The 26,014-nt window shown below is 45.7% G+C and overlaps 1 protein-coding gene across 2 annotated transcripts in view; it reads left to right on the forward strand.

Moving 5' to 3' along the window:
• Positions 1-24,997, forward strand: part of ZC3H18 (zinc finger CCCH-type containing 18) — a 53,129-nt gene extending 28,132 nt beyond the window's left edge. Inside the window, exons 10-19 of one of the 2 annotated variants that reach the window (XM_081017765.1) lie at positions 8,221-8,421; positions 8,931-9,056; positions 11,542-11,643; positions 13,023-13,166; positions 14,724-14,876; positions 16,085-16,245; positions 18,811-19,016; positions 20,639-20,735; positions 22,255-22,351; positions 24,065-24,997. In XM_081017765.1, the coding sequence (XP_080873891.1) occupies positions 8,221-8,421; positions 8,931-9,056; positions 11,542-11,643; positions 13,023-13,166; positions 14,724-14,876; positions 16,085-16,245; positions 18,811-19,016; positions 20,639-20,735; positions 22,255-22,351; positions 24,065-24,269 (1,492 nt within the window). In that variant the 3' untranslated portion in view covers positions 24,270-24,997. The remainder of the gene's footprint in view (positions 1-8,220; positions 8,422-8,930; positions 9,057-11,541; positions 11,644-13,022; positions 13,167-14,723; positions 14,877-16,084; positions 16,246-18,810; positions 19,017-20,638; positions 20,736-22,254; positions 22,352-24,064) is intronic. The other variant, XM_081017766.1, reaches the window with a different exon arrangement.
• The last annotated feature ends 1,017 nt before the right edge of the window (positions 24,998-26,014 follow it).

The following is a 26,014-nucleotide window of genomic DNA, read 5'->3' on the forward strand; positions in this document are numbered from 1 at the left end:
GCCTCTTGCGTAGTTTTGGGCTGACGCTGTCCAAATTGCTCATGTGCCTTTGGTGAGGCTTCCAAGTCTGAAAAGCCTCATGCTGGTGGCAGCTTCCAGATAACAAGTGTTTATGTATAACAGAGACTTTGGTCTTGAACTAACATTCCTTGTGGGATGTCTTAAAATCGCAAGAGCAGAACAAAAAGTGGTTGCATAGGCCTGGTGTTTAAAAAAAATAAATGCCTTCCAAAAATGCAAAAATGCATTTTAACCAGGCTAATATATATTTGATGTTTTTATAACTGGAATAAAGGAAGTCATATGTGGTCCTTTCTGAGTGGTGCCAGCCAACAAAAGGGAGCCTTTTCACTTGTGCAGCTATTGCTTCAAGGCCCCCCCCCCCCCGCTACCGCCAGGGGGCTCTCCCAGTCCGTGGGGAAAGGAAGGGACATACCATCTGGGAGGAGCTATAAGCTCAGTATATCTGGGCTAGGTGGACCGTATGATCTGAACTCTCATAACAAATGTAGCCTGAAGCAACCGTCTTGTTATAAAGCACTTTTCACTCGTAGCAGAACTCCTAGCTGTGTAGATATCATAGATACTAATTTCTTATATTTGTTTCTTCCTCTGGCAAAGGGCCTACTTGCTCTGTTTTCTCTCTTGCACATTCTGGGCTGGGGAATGGGGCTTGTTTCAACTCCTCTCAAGCATGCTGGAGAAGGGCGTAACTCAGTGGTAGAGCATCTACCTTGAATGCAGAAAGTCCCTGGCATCTCTACGCAGGGCTGCAAGAGGTTCCCTGTCTGTGTAGACAATACTGGTCTAGAAGGGTCAGTGGGTCTGTTTCTATCTAAGGCAGCTTCCTATGTTCCTGTGCTGCTCACTGCTGCCGCCTTATGCAAGTCACTATACCTGAGCCTAACCCACCTTCTAGGATAGCTGTGAATATAATGCCAAATCCTTTCCCCCACCCCTTTCCCTGGAGGAAGAGTGAGATACTAATGTGATAAGTAACAGGACTTTTCCTGCTCCTTTTGCCTTTTGTATCTGGTTCCAAAAACTGAACTTGAGAACAAGTTGATGCCCGGAAATATTGTATTGCGATGTGACTGTTTCACCATGCAAAGGGTATTGCTTCTTGGTATTGTTCACGCTCGCTGTGATTTCATCTAAATGGATTCTAACCTGGCCCCTGAGGGAATTCTTTCCCTCCCTAACACCAAATAGGAACCCGTGAAATGGAGTTGGCAAGAGCAGCAGCAGCAGGAGGAGGAGTTAAAAGCGTAAATGAACATTTCTCACTCAGTCAATGGGAAAGCTGCCAACTTATTAAGGCGACTCAGGCTAAAGAAAGTTAAAACCAAAACAGCTATTCAATTCAAATTGAATCCAGTAGGGAAGAGAATTCTGTTCTGGTCAGATGATGGTTTATTTGAAGATAATCTAAACTAAATCAAGGATTCTTCAAAACTGACCAGAAACCCATTTAGACACACACACACACACACACACACACACACACACACACTTTAGGTTAGCAATGGGGCAAATGAGCCAAACAATAAATTGCCACCTATTCTTATGTATTCCAGAGGGTTAGCCACAATAGCCTGTTGCCATAAAACAACAGTCTCCCCAAGGAGGGATGGGGAGCCTGCAGCTCTCCAGATGTTGTTGGACTACAGGTTCCATCATCCTTGACCATAGGCCCTGCTGACTGGGGATGTTGGCATCCTACAGCATCTGGAGGGCTGCAGGTTCCCCTATCCCTGTGCCGAGGACTAAGTTTATTGTGGTTTAAGCGCTTGCTGTCCGATGCAAGATGTAGTCATCTTAGTGGGTAGATGTATATGCTGTAAGGGCAGGAGGAAGCAGGAGTGGAGAGAATGTTTTCTGCCAGCAGGCAAAGTAGTAAGAGAGAGAACTTCGCAGAGTATGGATGAAAAACGACAACCACATCAAAAGGCTAATAGACCCAGTCAGTGGGTGTGGCCCACTCCAAGCTGGTGACAAACTATCTGTGCAGGATGAATAAACACCCAGCAAGGGACAATTACTTTCTGTAGTGTTCAAGCCACGCCCAGTTGAGCCGCAGTCTGATAGTGTCAAATTTGCAAATGGATTCCAGCTCAGCCTCTTGACGCTCCCTTCAGAAACATTCCAAGTGTGGCAGCTTTGAAGTTGGTTGCAAAATGTCCAAGAAAATCTAAATGCTTAGTCACATTTGCTGCCTTTGATGGTCCAGTTTTCTTCCTTGCAATGATGCTAAGAAATATCCCTAACCTACCGGAAATATGAGGCTATAGTGAGTAACCGTCTTTTTCTTCATATATTGCACAAGGGTTGCAGCTGACTCTGAATAACTGCTTGAAATCCCATTTGAGCTGTTCAAGGTTCTGAGCCCAAAGAATCCAGGTTTTGGGAAGTATATGCAAATATACTCATTTGCATAAAGCAGCATAATGTGTGCACTGCTGCTCCTTCTCCCTCCCCTCCAAAAAATAATAATGTTGGTTTCCTAGTCCCCAGAGCAAGTAGCAGGATGAAAATGCAGCACAATATCTAACTCAAAAATCATGCTAAATAGAATGTATATGAAAACCTCATTCTCAATTAAAAGCTTTTAATTATGGCTACGCTGTCAGTATAAATCAAAGGATGAAAGTACAACTTGGTGTATTAGCCATGACGCACCCAAACATTGAGCAAGTCTGAGATTAATCTAAAGATTTTACATGATGCCTCTGTATATAGGATAATATTTAAGAGTTGAATCTACTCAGAGTAGACCCATTGAAACAAATGGGCATGATTAACAGGTTCCTTGATTTCAGTAGAACTTAGTTGGAGTCTAGTGTTTGCCCTTTTCTTCTTTCCCCATAAGTACCGGTACTGTGAGGTTGGGAATACCGTAAGTGGGGAGAGCACTGCTTTTGCACTCAGGTCCTGCTTTCTGGCTTCCCAATAGGGCATCTGGTTGGCCACCGTAATAACAGAATGTTGGACTACATGGGCCATTGTCCTGTGTCTCTTCCATCCTCATGATTATCACATGAGCTACAGGCACATATGCAGAGTTCTCTTAATTGCTGGAGCTTCCCCACTCATTTCATGAGAAGGTCCATACAGCAACACATCTTCCTCTACCACCTGTCATTGCAATATTTCACCAAGCTTTAGATCAGCGATTTCCACCAAGAAGAAGAGTTTGGATTTTATATCCTGCTTTATCACTACCCTAAGGAGTCTCAAAGTGGCTAACAATCTCCTTTCCCTTCCTCCCCCACAACAAACACCCTGTGAGGTGAGTGAGGCTGAGAGACTTCAGAGAAGTGTGACTAGCCCAAGGTCACCCAGCAGCTGCATGTGGAGGAGCAGGGAATCGAACCCGGTTCACCAGATTACGATTCCACTGCTCTTAACCACTACACCACCTCTTACAGTTTCCAGAGGGACACTTTGTGCCATGATTCCAAGATCCATGCAGGGGGTCTGCTTTGGACTCCCATTTTCAGACAGGAGTCCATCATGCTGCACGTGGACAAGCTGTTTTTGAATGCAAGGAGCATGTCAAAAGCCATTCATAAAGCAGCAGGAAAGAAATAATAGAAAAGGAACCTTTTAGATTGACAGCTCCGATATTGCAATAAGTCAATGTGAAGAATTAAGTTGGAGCTATAATGATAGTAGAATTATTTGCCCTTGTGAGTAAATTAGTTAGGGTTGGCACCCAGTTCAGTTTACCAGTCAAATGTTGTCAGCTGGTCAGTGAAACAATGATACTGTTGATTCTTCCGACTTGGCCAGCAATCTGCTTGGCACAACCACCTTTAAAAGCTGGTTCTTTGCTTTATTTCTTTTGGATTCTTTGGGTTCAGTTGTTGTTGGTTTTTTAATGTAACTGTAGACAGACCCTGATGTTCCTGAATAAAACCAGAGAGAATCGTCCAGTGAATTGTTCACATTTTTAGGAATAGTAATGTGTTTTTGTAATCATCACAAGCATCAAACTTCTGAAACTTGTTCAGGCTGCAGTCCTATATGCACATACCTTGGAATAAGTCACTGAACTTGGTAGGACTTCCTTCTAAGTAGATGTGAAATTTTTGTAATTCAAATAGGCATGTGTTTCTGTTCAGCTTAACCTGCTGTATCTGGTGGCAGTTGAGTAACCACTTCCAGGCCTTTTCATTTCCTCTTTTCAATCCTGGGAAATTTACAGTGATGTCAGAGTGACACCTTTCTTTTTAAAAAATGTATTTTGTTTTTGGGTTGTTGTTTTTTTAAAAAAAGCTTCCTTGCTAGATGGACTTTCAGAGTTGCAATGATGTCACTGATGCTCTTTAATGGCCAATTGGTCATTGAGTTTTCCTGCTTGATATGATTGGATCATCAGTGAAAAATGCTTGCTTATGTCGTGTATTGAAGAAGGGGAAGTAAGGGGGAAAAGTTAACTTTCTCTGAGCAGAAGATAATTCAGGCTGCATAACAAGGTTGCATGATCATTTCCATTAAACATTCCAAGGGATTTTTTTTAACCCCCCCTCGAATTCAATGCCCTGGCAGAGTTCCACATTTAATCTTCTTGATTTCCTCCTAAAACGAAACAACCTGTCTAAACAAAGCAGAGAATGATTTGTTCGCAGCAAATTTCCACAGCAAGTGGTGTGTTGAATTATGCTGTGATTTCCCTTCTAACGGGAACTTGGCGTGGCTAAACAAATTTCCTAGCAAGCAGAGACCAAGCCCCAAAAACTAGTGCCCAGACTGAGTATTTCTGATGGTTTTTTTCCTGCAACGAACCACCAGCTATTTCAGACTTTACATTTCTGGGTGACGCTCTAGGAAGCATTGGGCCCTGGGGCAGGTATGCATTGCCTCTTGACTTTTGTTAGAATCCTAAGAATTCCTGCAAGAAAAACAACAACACAGAAAGCCCAGTACAAAGAAGCCTGGGTTTCCTCACAATAAGCAAGAGCTAAGGTAGAGGAAGATGGGAAGATACTGTTTAGATTGTTGCTAGGGCCAGGAAGATAAAGAAAAGAAGAAATCAATGGAAGCCACTCGAAAACGACCAATATTCTATAGAAAGCAATTAGGTCCAGATTCAACATTCCCTGACCACTAGTGCAAGAATGAAAATAAAGGTTGAGCAGTATGAAATGCAGCGCAACAGTTGCGCTAGCAGCACCTTGTTGCGCAGCAGGAAGTATCGGGACCCCTGCAGTCCGTTGCGCAACTGGCCACAAGAGCCATTACTAGTTTCTGGCACCTTCTCTTGTTCAAGTCATTCTGCTAGCACAACTGGCAACACTGCTAAGCAACTGCAATTCCAGTCCCCTTCTGTTTTGCAAGCCCTTCTAGGATGCCACACACATACTTTCAGGCTTTCCTTAGCTTCAGTGAGGGCGGGAATCTTGATATTTGTAACTGGAATCTGGGGATTGCATGATACCGGTTTTGAAACTGCACCCTGGGATCTGGACGTGCAGGTGACACAGCATGTGTAGCACCCATGATTGCAAAGATGATACTGGCTAGGGCAGAAAGTCCGAAAATCTGAGCTTGGGATTGTTTAATTGTAGAAGCTATGTGGGGAAGTACCAAACTTCATAGAGTTTAGTATCATTATCTCTTGATTGCCATTTATGCTTACTTCCTCCTCTCCCCATGCCCTCACCTTGGGTTGCTCAGTCTTCAGCAGGCAAAGTCCAAATCCCCTGACCAGGTGACAATCATTTCCTTTTAAAAAATATTTATTTATACTTTTCAGATACATACATTTCACTGATTTTACATTCATTTTGATATTTTAAAGCTTGACTTCCTTCCCCCTCTTTCTGCGGTTCCTTAGTTTTTGTATCCATTCTTCCTTTGATGGGACTACTTCTTTCCATTTTGGGGCATGTAACATTCTTGCCACTGTAGTCATGTACATGAATAAATTTCTATACAATTTAGGTAGTTCTATCCCTATAATTCCCAGAAGAGAGGCTTCTGGTCTTTTTACAAACATTATTTTAAACATCCTTTTCATTACATTGTATATAATTTCCCAGTAAGCCTTAACCTTACTACAAGACCACCACATATGATAAAAAGAATCTTCTTTCTCTTTACATTTCCAACACTTATTTGATTTAGTTTTATACATTTATGCCAGTTTACTTGGTGTTAGATACCATCGATATATCATTTTCATATAATTTTCTCTTAAACTATAGCATGCTGTAAATTTTATATCCGTATTCCACAATGATTCCCACAACCACCACCCCACCCAACAGATCTCCATCTTTGAGAGCCATACCATCATGCTGATTTTCTTCCCACCTGAAGAGGACGCTTTCTCTTTCAGATCTAGTCCTATATGGGTGATGTAGCTGCAAGAGGTTTTTGTTGCCTTATTGAAAGCAAAGGAGTAAAAAGGTTCTGCAGTATTAAGTAAACAATAAAGTGATATGATCTGTTGATTTCCTCTGAAAAGCTCAAGTAATAAAAAGCACCCTAGATAAGTGTAATACGTTTTGTTCTGCATTTTGTGCTTTTGTGTTGTCATCTTCACCTCCAAATGCCTTTGCAGGAAACTTTTTAATATTCTAGAACAGTGATTCTAAAACCTTTGCTCCCACTGTCCACTTGACAATTGCTGAGGGTCTTGGCAGACCATTTAATGATTTTTCTGCCTGTTCTGTGCTGTTTGCTTTTTAATTGCTTCCCCCCCCCCCCCTTATATGTTATTTTACAATTTGAATTCCATAGAATTTGCTTCCATAGAATTCAAATTGTCATATAATAAAATGCAATCCAATGAATAAAAGAAGCAATAAAAACACACTTTTAAGTCCACATGAGTATTTAATGCAATGGACGTGCCATCTCCTATCTTCCCCCATGAATCCACAGACATGCCATGGACCATAGTTTGGCATCCCCAATGTCTAGAGCCTGTGCCTGCCACTGCTGGGTCTGATACCACTGAGGTGGTAGATCACTGGCGGAAAAGTGCTGCTGCCATAGCTCTGAGAAATGAGAGTGGATTGGGCCACCCTGTACAGAGCTACTCTACATCACCACTACTGCTGCCCTGAATCTCCTATCTCTGCAACAAGTGGACTGCCTGTTCAGAGCGGGCAGGGCGGGGCAGTTGGGACACCCCTGTATCCTTTGTTCCAGCTAAAGGACTGGTTGCACCCCTGCATTGTCAATTGGAGAGATTCTAGTTTGAATCTATAGTTCAGGGGTAACCAACACAGTCCCTTGCAGGCGTTTCTTGGCACCAGCTATCTCGGACCGTTGGCCATGTCCACTGAGGCTGATGGGAATTGTAGTCCAAAATACCTTGTGGTCTCTTCGTTGGCTATCCCTATCCTAGTTACTTTGCTGGGTCAACCACTACAATGCTGTTTACATGGGGCTGCCTTTAAAAATTGATTATTTATATTTATTTTAATATATATGTAGGCTGCTTTTCTGAGTACAACCCATCCATGGTAGCTTGCATTGTTAATCATTGTTACAATTGGTTATTGTTAGAACTGGTATTAAACTGATTCTAGACTTTATGGCTTTAAAGGCTACTTTAAGGATTGCCTTTGTACATCTGAAGCTGCCCAACCTTTAAACTCCAACTCACCTGACATCACTTGGTCAGGTACAATAGATGGGCCTTTCTTGGTAATTGCACCCAAACTATGGACTGCAACTCCCAATGAAGATCTTTCAGGATGCCTATTGAGGGTGTTTCTATATCAACAGGCTTTCAGTATTTTAATTACCATACTTTTCTGTGTATAAGACTATGTTTTTTTACTCTAAAATAATGTTCAAAATCTGGGCTCGTCTTATACACGGATAGTATCTCCCCCCATTTTCTTAAATCGGAATCCTCCAAAATAGGGGGCGTCTTATAGATGGAAACATATGGTACTTTTAAGGAATTGATGTTTTTTGTGGGGGGTTTTAAATATTGGCTGCTTTTATGTTTTATTGTTTTTACTGTTATATGAATTGCTTTTGGTTTTTAGCAGTGTCTTTCTGACTTTTGTTTGTATGCTGATTTGCTGATTTGATTTTCAGAAGCACTAGTTATGAAATAGGTGCAGTTTGGCCCTTGTATATAGCCATGTTTTGCATTTGGTTGCATCCCAAGAACTGGGGGTGGGGACCCAGGTCATTGGATGGCCCAAGAAAGAACCTTCTCTCCAGCTAACTACATTTTTATTCATTTTCCAGCCGCCAACCTGAGCCACCAAAGAAGGAGAAAGAGGCAACTACGACCACCCCGTCTCAGTCCAAGAGAGCAGATGAGTGGAAGGACCCTTGGCGCCGATCAAAATCCCCCAAGAAGAAGCATGGGCTGTCTGCTTCACCCAGCCGTGCCCGCAGGCGCCGGAAAACCTCTGCCTCTTCAGCCTCCGGCTCAGGTTCATCAAGGTGTGAACCCGAGATGGGTAGCAATTGATGCAAGGGGATTTCTTATAATCAGCATCACTCCAGATGGCTCCCAGGACTCAGTCCTAGCAGAAAGAGCAATGCTGCTGGTGGGAGGAGCATGTGAGCCAGAGACAAAGAGAATAGGCTGTGTGGCCAGGGGATTCTGTTGTGAATAAGCATCCAGCCCTTTCTTGGATGCACTAGGGCAGATTGCTCTGGTGTTGGTCAATGGAAAGAGAGCTTAAATCAATACTGTGACCTGTTGAGACTGAATGGCAGAGAGTGACAGCCTGTGCCCCTGGAAAGGTAGCCTCTAAAGGCAGGCTACAGCAGAGTAGGACATAGACAATTTGTGACCCCATGTGAACCTACTAGAATCTTGGGGAGATTTTGAAATAAGGGAGCTTCTTAAAACAAGTAGAACTGAAAATAAGAATTCATACAAATAATGTTCCAGTTGCCAAAATGCTGTTCCCTCATATGTACACATACCTTTTATTCCCTTTCAGGTCATCTTCTCGCTCCTCCTCCTATTCTGGATCTGGTTCTTCACGGTCACGGTCCAGATCTTCCTCATACAGCTCCTACTCTAGTCGTTCTTCCAGGCACAGCTCCTTCTCAGGCAGTCGATCCAGGTACTGTTTCTCCAGATGTGTTAGCTGGCAGGTTCTTGGGCTCCCATAGTGAGCCTCCCTGAGTAAAGACAGGTTCTTTTAGGTGAGTCTGGGCAGTACCCTATGGAAAGCTCAGGACAGCCACTTGATGTCAGTTTTAAGGTGTCGCTGGAAATCCTGGAAGTGGAATCCAGGACACAGACTAAGTTCAGAATTCAGGGAGCTTAGCTGGTCACTAAGGCACAGCTTCATGATTGCTGCCTAGAAGTAGTTTTACTACAATTTATATCCTTTATTTTAGTGCTCCTCCTTTTAAAAATTAAAATACCTAAAATGCTCGTCTAGATTGCTATTTTTTCTTCAAAATAAATCATACCTTAGTCGTTAATTCATTGCATCTTTGAGAGCACTTTACATATTAATATTGCATTCCATATTTTTCAGGCCCATTTGCCCACTGCTGCTTGCTTATTGCATTTTTTCCTATTGCAAGGAGCATTCTTGCACCTGCAAATAAAATGCTCACCAGTATTCCGCTCTATTCTCTTCACACAATTTCTCATATCAGCCTAATGGTATCTGGAGGGCACCAGGTCGCAGAAGGCTGACATGGGATTTCTTGAAATTTGGACCCCATTTCCATGCTCACAAACTCACAGGTGTGGCCTGCTGACTTATGCAGAATTTACGTACGAGTAAGTGTGTTTATGGTTGTGACCCTGCAATGGCATTTCAAATAGACACAGTCACCACTGTCACATGCACTGGAAAGAGGCAGTTTCCTAGATGTTTGGGTTGGCTGCTGCTGCTGCTGCTGCTGCTACTGAAAAGTTATGAAATGGTGATGAAATATCCAGGTACAACATGTTTACAATCATCTGTTATCAGAAGAGAAAAAGTTGTGTAAACAAATGGTGGCAATCTTGTGACCCGTGGAGATGATTTTCTCTTCCAGATCAGCAGAGGAGTTGGGGGGGGGGGAGAGAGAAAGAGAGAGATCTGGATGACTATCCAATAATTCTGTGATGCCTTCAGCCCCTGACCAGTCGGGGAGCTGCTGTTTCTCCACTTTCTGGAGGTTGCCTGCTTGGGAGGGTTCCTTTTCCCAGTCCATGTTCTAGCTTCCTCTCTACCAGGAGATGTGACCGTTGGCTTAAAATGATGGGGTACAGAACCATTTCTGAGCTACTTGGACCCTGAAGAAAAGGGAGTTCCATGTTGCTGGATCCTGACCAGGGTAGAGCTCAGCCCTTTTCTGGCCCCGTACCGAGATGTGGGTGGAGAAAGGCCCATCCTATGGGGCAGTTCAGCATCCCTCCTTTTCCTGCTCTAAATTCTGCAGATTAGAAGCTAGGCAACTAAATTCTCGTGTCATTTGATCAATTTGAATTCCAGGATTTGGGCCCTTTTCCCCAGTGAAGTTGCACTAGGGCAAGAGCCTGGAGGGAATGGGAAGAGGGGCAGTTATGGAATCTGAGGGCTGTTGGGACAAAGAGCCAAGTTGGTGGTGAGGCACCACCCCCAGTTACTGGCAGTCCTGCCGGGTGTGTTGCTTGGCTTCTCATTTCAGGCGGCCCATTTCTGCCACCCACCCATGCTAAAGCTTCCTTCCCTTCAAGGGTGCTCTTCTTTACACACCCAGCCCCACTTCACCAACAGATGTTGGGTGCTGGTTTTTCTCCGCAGTACCTCTGATCTAAGAGTCCTGTGGACACAGATCACTCACAGCCTTGAATGTGGCATGGGCAGCACTTGGTGCACTGAAAAGTCGAAAGCCATCATCTATCCAAAAGATGCTTCCAAAAAGTTTGGATAGTAGAGTTTTGTAAAAGAAAAATGGTACCATTTTTCAACTTTCTTCAGAGATTCTTATCAGCCTGCTTTACACAGATAACAGCAGAAGTGTGGCATTGGAGGTGAGGGCTTGCATGAGCTTAGAGCTCTTTTCCCCACAGTGGCAGGTGGGGGACCAGTGTTGTGGTCAACAGATCCTCTAAAAGCCAATTCAGAGTGGAGCCCTGCAGGTGCTGCTTCCAGGGTTAGCAGGCCATTCAAATCTCACCAGTTGGCCACCTGTTGTTTGATTGTGCCCATATATTGTAAAATATTCCATGAAGCCATCATGCTTGAAGAATTGGCCCCGTTGCCTACTTAGCACATCCATCTGCCTTTAAAATCGGTCTTTTGCTTTTCAGTAGTTGTTGTTACTTCACTTTGTTACTTCGTTCTATTTTGGTTCAGTCCAAAAAAAACCAAAAAACCTGTAGACTGATCCTCATGTTTCACGATAAAAACCAAATGGAAGAATATTCAGTGAATTGTTTGCATTTAGAAGGAACTTAGCATGGACTTTTATAATGGACTTAACGTTACCTTTTTTAGAGGCACCCCCAATTCAATGAGGCTTTTGCTGTATTTAAAGGGTGTATCTAGACTTTCCCCTCATTTTCATTCTCTCTCTCTCTCTCTCTCTCTCTCTCTCTCTCTCTGTTGTCTGATTTTTTAGGTCACGGTCCTTCTCATCTTCCCCATCTCCTTCTCCAACGCCATCTCCACACAAACCTCTTCCCAAAGCTAAAGGAGAGCCTGCAGCACCTGCTGGAAAGGGGTAAGATGCTGTGTCCGCTCTGGGCAAAGTGACATTGGGACATTCCCTTTTTGAGGTTCTATAGCAGTATAAAGGTGCAGGGGCACTTTGCATTTGTCACATTTAGAACTAGACCAGCAAGGTACTTTCCACCAGATCAGGTTTGTAAAGTGTGGTCCTGTGGTATTGTGGCACCCAGGCGTGAAATAAAGCAAACACAACAGTTGTCTGTACTTAAATATTGATTTTTAAATGGACGTCATCTCCCTTTTCCATGAACATGTGACACATGCTTCACATACAATTAAAGAGATGACACAGTTCTGCTGAGGGATGTCTACCTACTTGTAGCAATGTTGGTTCTGCGAGGCCTGCAGCTTATCTCTTGATACGCTGTCATTCACTGATTGGATGAATGATAAAGCAATAAAATGTGTTTATTTAAACATACACTCTTTGGGTTAGTCATCATAGGGCAGTAGGCAGACTTCAGGCTTATGGGATCTACTTTTTTTTTTTTTTTTAACTAAAACCCCAGGATCCAACAACTGGAGCCTAGTGAGGGGGGGGGGGGCTACATTTCAAATCAAACTGTTCTAAGCCCAGACCTTTGTTTCGAATACCAGAACTGAACAGAGCTCACAGTCCTTCCACTCAAAAAGTCCATGCCTGATTTCCTCCCCCCACCGGGCCCCCTAACAGTATAATTTGCAGTGGGGTGGAACTGGGGAAGAGAAAGTCACCCCATTTGGCCATGGAGATGAGCTTGAAAACATGAGGCAGATTTGGTGAAATGTCCAGAGACCCCAAAATAGACTGAACAGGACTCACTGTGGTCCCAGGAGCTGCACTTTGGAGCTCTGTGCAAAAGTTTCTTCCAATACGAAATGCAAAATAAATATATGCACGGTCACCTAAATGACTCTGAAAACCCTGTTGCTATACTGTCCATATTCGTTTCATTAAAAGTTTTGTCTCCCAGAATATTCCTCCTTTTGCAATTCATGTGAATTAAGGAGAGTTGGGAGAGCAACTTCCCCAGAGCCTTACAGGGAGCTCAATTCCAGCATGTCCAGTTAGAAGAATTTGAGGGAGGAGGGCTAGGAAAGGCCTGTGACAACTCTGGAGAGCCATTGCCAGTAGAGTAGGCAATACTGGGCTTAAATGAACAGCAGCCTGTCTCTTTGAAAGACAGCTGGCCTTTGTATGTTCAACCTGGGCATCTGGTGTCCAACCCCAAGACGCTCTTTCACCATCCTGTCTCCCAGAATGTGCCAGACGGCTTTAGCATGGTCGCTAAGATTTGAGGCCAAACTTGAGTCCAGTTTAAAAAATCTAGCACCCACTCTCTTCCAGCCGGTCTCCCTGCTCCTGTCATCTTACCCATTTTACTTTTGCAGCGACAAGCCTGTGAAGAAACTACCTGCCCCTCCAGCACCTCCACCAGTCGCTAAAACTGCCCCAGCTGCCCCGGAGCCACCCAAGCCAGGAAACAGTAGAGAGGCGAGGCGGAAGGAGCGCCAAATGAGGATGCCACCCCGGAGGTAGGAGGAACAGGGGAGCTTCCTAGAACAATCTCCTAATAGGCAAGTCGAAGCATGAGCTGCTTTCTTGGGAACCTGGGGAGGCACAGCGGCCCAAGTCATTGCTTCATGCCTAGGGGCTTCCCAAGACATAGCTGTTTACTTGAAATGTCACTTAAGGCACCAGCGGCTAGCACTTCGTTTGCCCAAAGAGCCACATTCACCCTTGACCAATCCTCGGGGGCCACATTCCAGGAGCAGCTGTGTCCATAAGTGGGCGTGTCCACTCCACATTTCACAAACACATGCCCTGCTTCTCTGTGCAGATCAATTCAGGCAGGAGAAATTATCAACTCCTCTCCCTTCATCATATGATTGATCTGGTTACCAGGGAAGGGATTTCTGAGCATCTTGGGAAATTGGCTGTGGCAAAGCGGGGTTCTCCAAAGTGAAATTAGCATGCAATTCAAATGTGTAGAATTTCTGAAACTGGCACAATATAAATGGGCCACATCCCAAAGGATCTAATTCCATGCAGGCTAAAGAAACCACTTGTTTCCTATGTTCTCTTGGGGCTCTTTTGACCCTGCTTGCTTCATTGGCTGTGGGAGCTGCATCCGGAAGACAGAAGAGAGAAACTTCCCTGCCCTTCATGGCTTCCTTAGCATTCCTCATTAGAATCATGACCACGGGTTTTTAGAGTTCTGTGACTGAAAGCCAGGTGAGAAATAGGTCCATGCCAGGAAGTATCTGTGGGGAATCCCTTCTCTTCTCCCCTGTTGGGGAGGGAGGAAGGGCACAGCCTCCCTTTGCCCCACAAGAGGACTGCTTTCCCGCAACTGGTAATTAGCGGCCTGCTGCCTCTGATTGTGGAGGCACAGCCATTGTAGCTATTAGCCATTGATAGCCTTATCATCCGTGATTTTGTCTAATCCTCTTTTAAAACCAGTTGCTGATACCCCAATGGGAGTCCCATAAATGCAATAGCCCTCTCCTGTTTGGAATCCCAAGCAACTGATTCCAAACACATTCCAAGCACATCCGAGTGTAATGTATTGCTCAGACAACTCAATTATTTCTCCCACCACCCAAACTATCCCTAGTTAGGGCTTGGGCCCGTATGCCATGGGGATGGTCCCTAGTGGCAGAAGTCAGCTCACATGCAGTACCCATTGACATAGAATAGGTTCCACTGCCCCACACAGCAAGGATTTTCAAGCAGAGTTACTCCATTACGATCCCTACTTGCAAGAATCCACTTTAGCCCTCTCCCTCCTGCTGTTAGGTGCCCAGCACATCCACATGGAAGCGAGCTATTATTTTATAAGTCACTTGGAGATGCCTTACATAGCAAGCCACTAATAGGTTGTATTATTAATATTCATTATTGTTTAGAATTTATTCTGCTGATATTGTTGGTTTTCACCCGTCCTAAGTAAGGGTTTGTGGGTGGCTGTGTATTCCTGAGTGCACCTGTATGGCAAGCATCAAGGTTTCCCTAGAATGACCAGCAAAGGTGTCTTGCACTGATGTCCACCTGGTATGTAACAGGGAGCTTGAACTTGTTTCTTGTTGCAGGCGGGCCATCAGCTGCAGCATGAGTGGCAGCGGCAGCAGCTATACTGGGTCCAGCTCCCGTTCAAGATCCATCTCCCGATCCCTCTCTCGATCTCATTCTCGGTCCTCCTCAGCTTCCATCTCCCCATCACCGTCTGGGTCCAGAAAGTCCAGGTGAGATATTTCCTTCTGTTTCTGGGTTGGAAGAGTAAAACATGTGGCTACTTCTGCGGAATGAGGCATCTCTCTTCTAAAGCAGTATTTGTTTGAAGGAAGCACCCTGCCAACCTTCATGGCCACTTGAGTAAAAACTGGGAAATGCCCAGAAATCAGCTTTTCTTATAAAGACCTTAGAATTGCCATTCTGGGTCGAAGCATCTGCCTCCGCAGCATACCCTGTGACTTTGCCCAGCCAGAATCGTCAGGATGGTTCAGAAGCAGAGCATGCTAGGTACAACCTTCTCCTTGTGGTTAACCCCAACTGTGCCCTCTGAAAATGTTTCTACCTCCATGCCTTGTGGCAAGAAGCAACAAGCATGTGTCATCAGCTGATTTGACTTCGCATTTAATTCATTACGGTATCCAGTACCTTGCAGTTCTTTCCTTATATTAATTTAGCTGTTGCAGGAAGACATCCTTAAATCTATTTCCAAGAAGGAATTGAAATTGTGAGGGTAGGGAGGAGATTGCAGAGAAAACCATGATGACATGAACAGTCTGTTTTGCATAATGTTATGTTTTCCTGGGGCTCCCTGCATCGGATTCTAGCTTCCGCATCAATGAATACAAAAGGTTCCCAGCTGAGCTGGTGTCCCATTGACATCTGGAAGGCACCAAGTTAGGAAAGGCTGTGCTGGAGCAGCACAGTTGGCCACTGTTTTGCTGCGGACAAGTGCTCATGAGCATCTTGACTGATTATGAAAGTCCTCTTGATATCACAGCAATTCAGCCAGTGGAGGGGGGAAAGAACGACTTGTATCCAGACGGACAACAGGCAGAAACCAGTTTTTACCCTAGTACTAAATTGACCTGGTGCCCTCCAGATGTTTTGGGACTCCTGGAGGGCACCAGGTTATTTATTTATTGGCGTTTTCATCCCCCCTTCCTCTCCAAGAAGCTCAAGGTAGTGCACATGGTTTTCTCCCCCTCTAAATGAAGGGGGTATGACTGTGAGGTAGGTATGGCTGACAGGCAGTGACAGGTCCAAGGTCACCCAGTGAGCTTCATGACTGGGGTGGTGGGAATTGAACCCTGGTCTCTAACCAGTACACCACACAGGCAAGGCTGTATTACATAAGCAAAACTATTCTCCACTGGGGTGCTGTTTCAACCCGTTCTTCTGGATCTAACTTGTATCTTTGCCCTCCTCGCACCCAACCCAGGTCCCTGAGTGTAAGTAGCGTCTCGTCCGTTTCCAGTGCCTCCTCCAGTAGCAGCTCTGTGCGGAGCGCTGACTCAGAAGACATGTATGCTGACCTAGCCAGCCCGATTTCTTCGGCCAGCTCCAGATCCCTAACCCCAGCGCAGCCGAAGAAGGAGAGAGGTAGGCCACTCTGCCTCCAGAATGTGATTTTCCTGTGTTCCTTCAAGCACCTCCTGCGGCACTGCCAGTCTCCATTCCCCTCTGCTGCTCACTTCCCCTCACCTCCCCCCCTCCCCCCCCCCGGACTTCCCTGTTTTTGCTGCCCTTGTTTGCAGACTGCTTTGGAATGTTCTTCACTAGCAGACGGAAAGACGTGTGAAATCTTCATGAACACAGTTCACTAGCACTATTTATTCTGGATGCAGAATGCAGATTATTTTGGCGACGGGTCCTTCTGCTGTGCTCATCATATCTGTTCACTATCTTGGCACATGAGTAACGCAAGCTTAGACCATGCATGTGGTCTGTTGTTTCTAAAGGCAAAATTCTGCCCTTTTTTAGCAGTGGAAATACACTGCAAATTCATTGGCAACAGCAGGGAAAGCCAATCAGCCGGCAAGGGAAGCCCAGAGAAGAGCCTCACCAATTATCTTTAAAGTGCAGGTGGGTTGATATTAGAGCAGGCCATCCTTGAGCAGCTTTTGTCCCAAACCATAAACAGCCATATGGGTTATTGCCAGCACCTTTCTTTGTGCATGCACTAGAGAAATGTCGCCCATGTGGCTTCTACATTTTGAGCCGACCAAAGTTTCAGAAAGGTCTTCAAGGAGAATCTCGCAAGCCACACACTCTTGTATTCAAGCCTGGATGTTACTAAGGCATGGGTAACAGTATCCGAACTGCTTCTGTGTAGGAAGGGACAGAGCTCTGGGACATTCACATATTTTTGGATTGGATTGTATGTATTTTAATATTTTATAAATTTCGCTATATAACCATCTCAAAGGTCTTAATCTGAGCCTTGTGGCTTTTATTCCAAATGTGGTTGGGGCTGATGGGAGTTGTAGTTCAAAGCATTTGGAGAGCACCAGGTTGGGGAAGGCTGGTTTAGGTTGAGTCACCACTTAAAAGGACCTCAGGTGGCAGGTAATAGGAGAGCCCTGCCACCTTTCCTGCTGGAAGCCTTGAAGAGCTGCTGCTTGTCAGAAAAGACAGCACTTCCAGTGCTGCAGCTCAGAGCTCAGTGCTTTACATGCAATAGGTCCTGGGTTGAATCCCTGGCATCATTATGAAGGGCATGGAGAGACCCTTCTTCTTTCCTTATATTTTTTATTAGTTTTCCAAATTGTTACAAATCAGACCTAATTACTTTAATACAATTTCATAAAATCAGGTTTCCCGCTCCTGTTGCACCACTGTTAATTCTCATAAATATTAAATCTGTTTCACATGTGTAAAGGTAAAGGTACCCCTGCCCGTACGGGCCAGTCTTGCCAGACTCTAGGGTTGTGCGCTCATCTCACTCTATAGGCCGGGAGCCAGCGCTGTCCGCAGACACTTCCGGGTCATGTGGCCAGCGTGACAAGCTGCATCTGGCAAGCCAGCGCAGCACACGGAACGCCGTTTACCTTCCCGCTGGTAAGCGGTCCCTATTTATCTACTTGTACCCGGAGGTGCTTTCGAACTGCTAGGTTGGCAGGCACTGGGACCAAACGACGGGAGCGCACCCCGCCGCGGGGATTCGAACCACCGACCATGCGATCGGCAAGTCCTAGGCGCTGAGGTTTTACCCACAGCGCTACCCGCGTCCCTGTTTCACATGTGTAGTCCTTCATAAATGGTGTTCTCAGATCTGGTGCGTTGGGAGAGTTAATTGCTATCTTCCTTTGTTCAGTTCTCTTCCTTTGTTCAGTTCCCTGCAGTGTTTACAAGGTCATTTCACATTCCGTTCCCTTCCTTCTGCTGTTCACCAACTTGTGTACAGGCTGTGGCTTTAAATAATTCCCAGATAAGATGTCCAATCTCCACCATTAAAATTCTACTCTGGGGTTCTCCCTCAGCACAGCTAAGTTTTTTCCCCTCAAATACAGCTGCTTCTTGCCAGATTTAATGAGCAGCCATTCATTTTCTTACTCAGCATTGCTCCCTCACACTCCTGGTCCAGTCCTTTATTCTGAATAATGAGGACTAGGATTGTGCTATATTTTTAGAGGAAGGGTCATAGCTCAGCAGTGGAACATCTGTGTTGCATGCAGGAGGTCCCAAGTTGAATCCCCAACAGCATCTTCAGGTACGACTGGGAGAGACCTCCTGCCTGACATGATGGAAAGCCACTGCCGGTCAGTTTAGACCAGTAGTCTTCTACCTTTTCAGACCCAGGACCCACTTTTAACTCAAACACACATTTGGGGACCCATTCCTTAATCTTTTACCATATATTTGCATGATGGTAGTGCTTCTGTTGCAACCCACCTTGGATCAGGCCATAACCCACTAGGGAACCCTTAACCACCAGTTTGAAGACCAGGGGTTTAAACAGTACTGGACCAGGTAGACCAGTGGAACTCTGTATAAGGCAATTTCCTCTGTGACATGCTCCATAGCTTATATAACGTTGCTTGCTTTCAGCACAGATTGTCCACAGTTGCTGTCATGTTGACTGTCCCCTGGCCTTGCTTACAGAAACCTGGGGAGGGGAGGAGCACTTTCTGGCTCTTTGATCACCAAAGCATGTTCTGCTCCTAGCAGGAAAGCCCAAAAAAGAAGGTGGCGGCAACATCAAGGAGGAGAAACGGAAACGGGAAGCCCCAGCACAGCCCCCTAAGCCAGCCAAGGCCGTGCAAGGGGGTAAAACTCAGCAGCCGCCCCCACCTCAGCAGCCCCCACCGCCCCAGCCGCAGCCAGCCGGCTTCAGCGCCCACAAAGAAATCAAACTAACACTGTTGAACAAGGTGAGGTTTTTTGGGGGGGGACTGAGAGGGTCTCATTAAATATTTTAAGCCGTCCCTCAACTTCCTTGCATGCAGTTGGAGGGGAGGGGGCTTCCCACTTCTCTCTGGGGCATTGATAATATTGAATAATATGCACAGGGGCCCAAGAAGGCTTCCTCTGACTTGGGGTCCACCCAGCAGCTGCCTTAGGTGTGACAACAAGGCGTCCTCAAAGCAAATGAGGGTCCTGTTTCGAGGGTGAGGTGTAAAGGGCTGGCTCAGATAGCGGACAGGTGGATCTGATCCACCACAGGCAGAACTTACTTCTTTGCAAAAAATATGTCTAACTGCTACATATAGACAATAAAAAAGGTACAAATTTAAAGAGAACCACTATTAGAGAAAGATACTTAGTTAATTGCATGCATAAGTTGGCAGCACATAAAGAGATTTCAGCAGCTGCTTAAGGAATAAAGCAGAAGGTGCCTGCTGAATTCTGAATGGTAAAGAGAGGAACTTTTCTGCCTCTCTCATATTATAGGACACCCAAGATCAGCCAGTTAAATCTGAGGTATAGGGGATCCAGATAGCAACTGTTTCACCAAATGCAGGCTTCCACTTCTTTGGAGTTGGTCATCCAATTTGGCTGATCAATGTCATATGGGAGCTCTTATCAGTGACTTCTTATTGGGGAAGGGGGACAGCAGGCAAATCACACTTGCGGGCTTCTTGGAGGCATCCGTTTGTCTGTTGTGTGGAACACAAACGCTGGGTTGGACAACTTTCTGGTCTGATCCAGTAAGAGGCTGCTCTTGTGTCCTTGCAGTCCTGCAGGGGCCTCTCTTGCGTAAACAACACTGAAGATGCACCCACCATGCAGTCCTGCTGGTTAACTTGTTATGAGCAAACTGCCAGTCATTAGGACAGGTCAGATATGTGTGATGGGAAGGTCAGTGGCACAGTGGTACATTGCTGAAACACCTGGAAGGTGCATTGGGTGTTCTTGTGTTTACAGCATGCATGACACCTTCCCCCAGGGGCCACTGCCAGTCACACCACCCAGAAGCTCTCGTCACTTTTGTCCCTGGGCATAGTTGAGGCATTTTTCTGTTAGTCACACTAGAGTGGGACAGAACAGTAGTAAGCAGCTTTTAGGTTTACACAGGAAAGCAGAGCACTGGGGACAGACTGAGCAGCATGTAGTCTGCTGGGAAAGCAGCACATGGAAATAGCAGGGATTTTTCTGCTTCTGGCCTCCCAGTTGGTTTCAGCTTGAAGAGGAATGGTTGACCTCTGCTAAGGGTGGGATTGGAGGTGCCATTGCTCTAGGGGGAGAGGACAGTTAAAAGTGGAAGCAGGCTGCTGCTTGCTTGATTGACTAACTGCCCAAGGCAGGCACTCACCTGACCAGTCGCATGCTCTCAAGGCCACAACACACACCTTTTCTGGGCCAGCCTCCAGCCGCAATCTGACCTTCTCCTCAGAAAATGTGCAACAGAGCCTCTGGCTAGAGCCAGCAAGGTGAAGGCTTGGAGCACAAATGTCCTGCTGCAGGGAGAGTGCCTCATTGACAGGCCAGCCTGTGTGTGTGTGTTCCCATGCGTGAGCCTGGCTCATTCTGATCCCCTCCATTCTCTTTGCAGGCAGCTGACAAAGGAAGCAGGAAAAGGTACGAGCCCTCTGACAAAGACAGGCAGGCTTCTCCTCCAGCCAAGCGGATGACACTTTCTCCAGACAGAGGTGAGGAAGTGTGTGGGACCGGGAGAGGAGACCTCTGTTGCAAGGCCTCTCCACATGCAAATACTTCAGCTGTCTACTTCTGCTCTGGTCACCAAGCTGGGTTCAGCCACTTGTCTGTGTTTGAACTCTGCACAGATGCCCTTTTCGGTGACGGTTGCCGTGTGCGCGTGCGCATGCATGCACACACACTCAGCTCATTGCCGTGGAATTTGGTGCACTTGTCAGATCCTTGAGAACCACTTCAAAAAGCGAGAGCTGCCTGTCTTTTTGACTTCAAAGGCAAACTTGAAAATGTGTGGGCAGCAGTACAGTTGCCCAATGCCACCTTTGTTACAGCCAGCGGAAGTGAGGAGCTTAGTGGTGGAGCATGTGCTTTTCATGCAAAAGATCTTGGCTTCCATCCCTGGTGTCTCCAGGTACTGCCTGAAACTCTGGGGAGCTGCTGCCAGTCAGTGTAGACAACCCTGAGCTAAATGGACCCCATGATCTTGACTTGCTGTAAAGCAACTTCCTACATTCCTGTCTTTATACATGGGTTTTTTCTTCAGGGTTCAGTTTCTGCTTTTATTTATTTACCTTTTTTTAAAAAAAATGCAGGCGTGATGCTCAGCTGAAAACAGCTTAGTTGCAACATCCCCAGCTGCTCCCTGCCCTCACCCAAGTATTTGTTAGATGATCAGCTCTGACTCTTGCACGATAAAAGCCAAAAGCTGGCATCCCAGGCTTTCCCCTGATTGTGTTGCAAGCTCATTAAGGCCGACATGCCAGAGCTGCTGCCGGTATACTCAGCCTGGACTGTGCCTGCAGCCAGAGGCACAATCTGCCGTGCCAGGCTTGGAGTTGCTTAACTGCTGCTGAGGCAACAACTTTTCCTGAGAGCATCAGTAACTGAGCCACATTCCTTATGCTGATCTTGCCACCTGAAAAAAATGCATTGTACAAATCAAAGCTGGTGTTGCTAAGAAACCGGAAGCTGGAAAGTCCCCAGTTCAAATATCACCTCTGCTGTGAACTCATGGCAGATGGTCATGTGTTCATTCTCTCTCTCTCTTTCGGCTTTCCACCTTCAGCACATAAATGAGAACACTGACCTACCTCACAGGGTTGTTGTTAGGGCTACTAAGATAATGTACATGAAATGTTTTGAACACTTAAGGGACCATTAATAACAGCTGCAGTTTGAATTGTTGGGAATTGTAATGTTGCTGTTGCTATTGAATTGCCCCTTTAAAGCAGCCATCCCCAACTGGGTGCCCTCCATATATTTTGGACTTGATGTCTCATCAGCCCCGGCATTGTACAGCTGTGCTGCCTGGGGCTAGTGTAACTTGCACTCCAGTACATCTCATGGGCAGCTGGTTGCATTGAAATATACTGACTGCATTAAAAGGCTGCATTATGTAAAGGCTGCATTAAAATATACTGACCCCATTCCTCAATCAGTGATTTCTGAGGGAGGGCGCACCATATGGAAACAACCACCATACTCAGACTACCTGACATATTCTTTCTTCCTCAGGTACCCGTGATAGGAAACCTGCAGGGAGGCTCTCCTCTCCCAAACAAGACCGCCAGCGGGGTCCTAACCTGAAGCTCTCAGCTGCTCAGGCAGACAAGTAAGTTCTGTGCTCCATGATCTTGGCCTGCTGCATTTCTTGGCTTCCTGCCTGGTTTTTTCCTCCCTGCGGTCTCTTTGAAGGCTGCCATGCTTTAACTACATCAGGAGGCAAGGGCCCACATGCCCAGGCGGCAACTGATAGCTGCAACAGCCACCCCCGGGTGATCCCCAACCTCTGTGAGTCACAGGCGATAGAGCCCAGTTGCCCATTTGGGTCATCCCTTGCCCTATGACTCATAAAGGCTGGGGATCACCTGTCTGAAGGCCTGAAGCAACCCCAGAGGGCATGGGACAGGTTGAATGTCTTGGGTGTAACCTCACAGGGCATCACCTAAAAGGGCAGGGGATGCTGCTGCGTGGGCATTAAAGTGGGGAATTACCACAGGGATGGAGATGACTATCTGAGGACCTGAATAATGCCCAGTCAGAGCACCTGACTGGCATACTTTAAATGGTTGCTTTTTTTCTTCCCGACTGAAGATTCCTGTGATGCCAGAAAGCTTGTACATGAGTCTGCTGCATCTTACACCCACCCACCCCACACTCAGTAACATCCTGCAAAAACTGGGTTTCCAGTGCAGGCCGGACAATGAGATGTAAGATTGGAGACCTTATTTAGCAAGTAGACTTTTTAGCTGTTTGCATTGTTGCCACTGCATTGCCAAGGTGAGGACTGTAGGTTGGATCTGATGGCTGATGTTGTGGCTCTGTTGCCCTCGAGGGTCACACCCAGCTAATCTTTACTCACAGCAGAAGCGCTGAAATTAATGGATCTATGTTAGTCATGCCATTTAATTTAAATGGGACTCCCTCTGAGTGTGACTAGCATTGGATACAACCCTGAGTCGTCTATGCTGGGGGTGGGATCATAGCACAGCATCCCTGGTCTGCAAAACGCAAAATGTCCCATAGCTCTTTTGTCTACATTTTTTCTCCAGCTGCAAAAAAAAAAAAAAAAAAAAAAAGTTTTAAAATCCCCTTGGTTTGACTAGAGCTTCCCCCTGCAAACATTCCTTTCCCGAGAACTCTGTACTGTCTACAACTTTGGACGCTAGAGGTTGCCTGGTGGGGAAAAGTGGTTGGCAAGCAACTCCCTGACTGGTGAAGTCACAGAGAGTGTAGCACTAGAAGCTGCAAACTCTCCTTTCTGGACAGAGCATCCACTTTTCATGTAGTTACAATCTATGGTTACTCCAGTTAGAGGCAGACCTGGGAAAACTGCTTCAGACCATGGAGAGCTGCTACCCATCAGAGCTGAGGGTACAGGGCTAGACTGATGTACCATCTTGAGGTATAAGGAGCCCTCCTCAGCCTGGTGCCCTCAGATCTTTTGGGTTGCTGTTTCAAATGTTGCATGCAGTTAGCATAGGCTGCATCAAGAAATCCCAATTTTTGTACTGTTTTGTTTTTTGTTTCTATTGTAAGACTCTTTGGATGGGTATCTATTCAGAAAAGCGGTGTAGTGGTTAGTGTTGGACTAAGACTCGGGAACAAATTGGGAGGGGGAAAGCCCTGTATTGATGCCTTGAGCTCCTTGAAAGAAAGATGGGATATAAATATAAAAATAAATAAGCATCAGCAAGTGACTCCAAAATATGTGTATGAATAAATGATAATTTTTCTTAATGGACTTGGAGAGGATGCTCTTCCTGGAGCCTCTGGCCTACATTCCTGGTTATTTCTTACCATTATGTCTTTTTTTCTGTCACAGGAAGCGCCCGCTGTCACCGCAGTCCAAGAGTTCAAGCAAAGTTACAAGCATCCCAGGCAAAGCAGCTGAGCCCGGGGGCCCAGCTGCTGCTGCGAAATCAGGCAAGTCCAGCACATTGTCACGGCGGGAGGAGCTCCTGAAGCAGTTGAAGGCTGTGGAAGATGCCATTGCCCGCAAACGAGCCAAGATCCCTGGGAAAGTATAGTCTGCCTTGGTCCAGCCTGGATTAGAGACTGCTCTCTGTGTTTTTATAAATAGCATACATACAAGCAGCCACTTCGGATTTTGCAGTTCAGTTTTATTTTGGCTGTGATCCTTTTTAAAAAAATAATAAATTGAAAAGAGAAGAGTTTTGTCAGCTGAACACCCACCCGCCCCTTCTGGCGGTCTAAGACGGCTCCCTCCGGTTACCTCCCCAGCCCACGCGTTGCCGGCACCGTGGCGGAGGCAGCCACGTTGATGTTTTTTCCATGTCCATCATGCACAGAGGACTCTTAACTGCAGCCCTGTCCAGATGCCTTCTCTGCTCTGTCCTCCGCTGCTAGCTACAAGTTGTGTTTCCTTAGTTAGCCCTGCTGTGTGTTGAGTGTCTTCAGCAATGCAGTTCTACAATGCTGTGTAAGGAGAGAGAGCCAAAACTCGCTCTGTCATCTGCCGGAAATGTCCCCCCACCCACCCACTACACCTTTGTTTGTTTGTCTTCTTCCCACCCCTCTCCACCTTACCCCCCACAAGAACTAAACCAGTTGCATAGATATCCTTGATGGAAGTCTGGTCGGAAGATCCCATGTGTCTTTTTATTTTAAGCAAAAGATTGTTTTCGTTGATTAAAAAAAATGGAAAAGCAAAGGTTTCGTCAGGATGTGTGTCTAAAAAGAGGGGTCTTTTCTTTTTTTGAGGGGTTATGCTGAAAATAAAGTATTTTGATAAACAGCTTCTCTTCTTTGACGTGCTTTGTTGCCATCTCAGGCCTGTCTCAGAATGCCTGGTAAACTCCCACCATCAGTCATTTAAATTTCCTATGAAGGGTGGATTGGGAATTCCTGCAGGGAATTTAAAAATGTGTGGGTTTGAGCTTATTCCCCCTCAAAATCAAAGTGTTATATCTAAAGGTTAAAGGTACCTACTCCCATGAGATGGAAAGCAAAAATAATATACCACTTTGTAGTAAAACTTTAAAATACTAAAACTATCAATAAAATACTGTTTAAAAGCGATTGGAAAATCTCTGGGAGATTTTAGCTGCCTTCTTCCCTGCTTTGTTATGCAAGGAAGATTGCACCCCAACTTAATGTGCTCCAATGAGCTGATCACCAGAGCTTGCAGACAGCCCTGCCAGGTGCTCAGAAGACCCAATGGGCCTTCAAAACAACGTGCAGAAGAAAGTGGGCCAGCTGACCTGCAAACTTGGCTCACGGGGTGGAGGAGAAAATGACCCAGTCCGTTAGTGAAATCTAGTTGTTCACTCCTGTCTTTAAAGGTCTCTTTCAAATTAGACACGCTCACATAATTTTTTGTCTTAACTAAACTGGATCTTTGGGTCATTCAAATGGTTTGGCTTCCCCTATTTTTCCTTCCTCATCCCCCCAATTTTCTTCCAGTCCCCAGGAACTCACAGAAGCTAATTGTGAACTCCAGAAAAGGAGGAGAAAGAGGGCCGGGGATTGACAACCACTTGTCCCTGACCTTACATTTTAAAAACAGGAATCATTGTCCTCCAGCCCACTTGTGCTCACCACACAATAAAACACCTGTTAGTATCACTGTTCACATAATGTCACTGCTTATGAAAATTGTCAATAAAACTGGTTAGAACTTCAGATCAAGCAAATATATGTCATGTGATGCAGAATTAATTTATGGAATTTGCAGCCACAGGATGTAGCCATGGTCCCTGGCCTTAAAGGAGGATTAGACACATTCTTGACAAAGGCCAGGTGGGGGTAAAGT

This window comes from Podarcis pityusensis (genome assembly GCF_964106645.2).
Source record: "Podarcis pityusensis genome assembly, chromosome: 8".
Lineage (NCBI taxonomy): Eukaryota > Metazoa > Chordata > Lepidosauria > Squamata > Lacertidae > Podarcis > Podarcis pityusensis.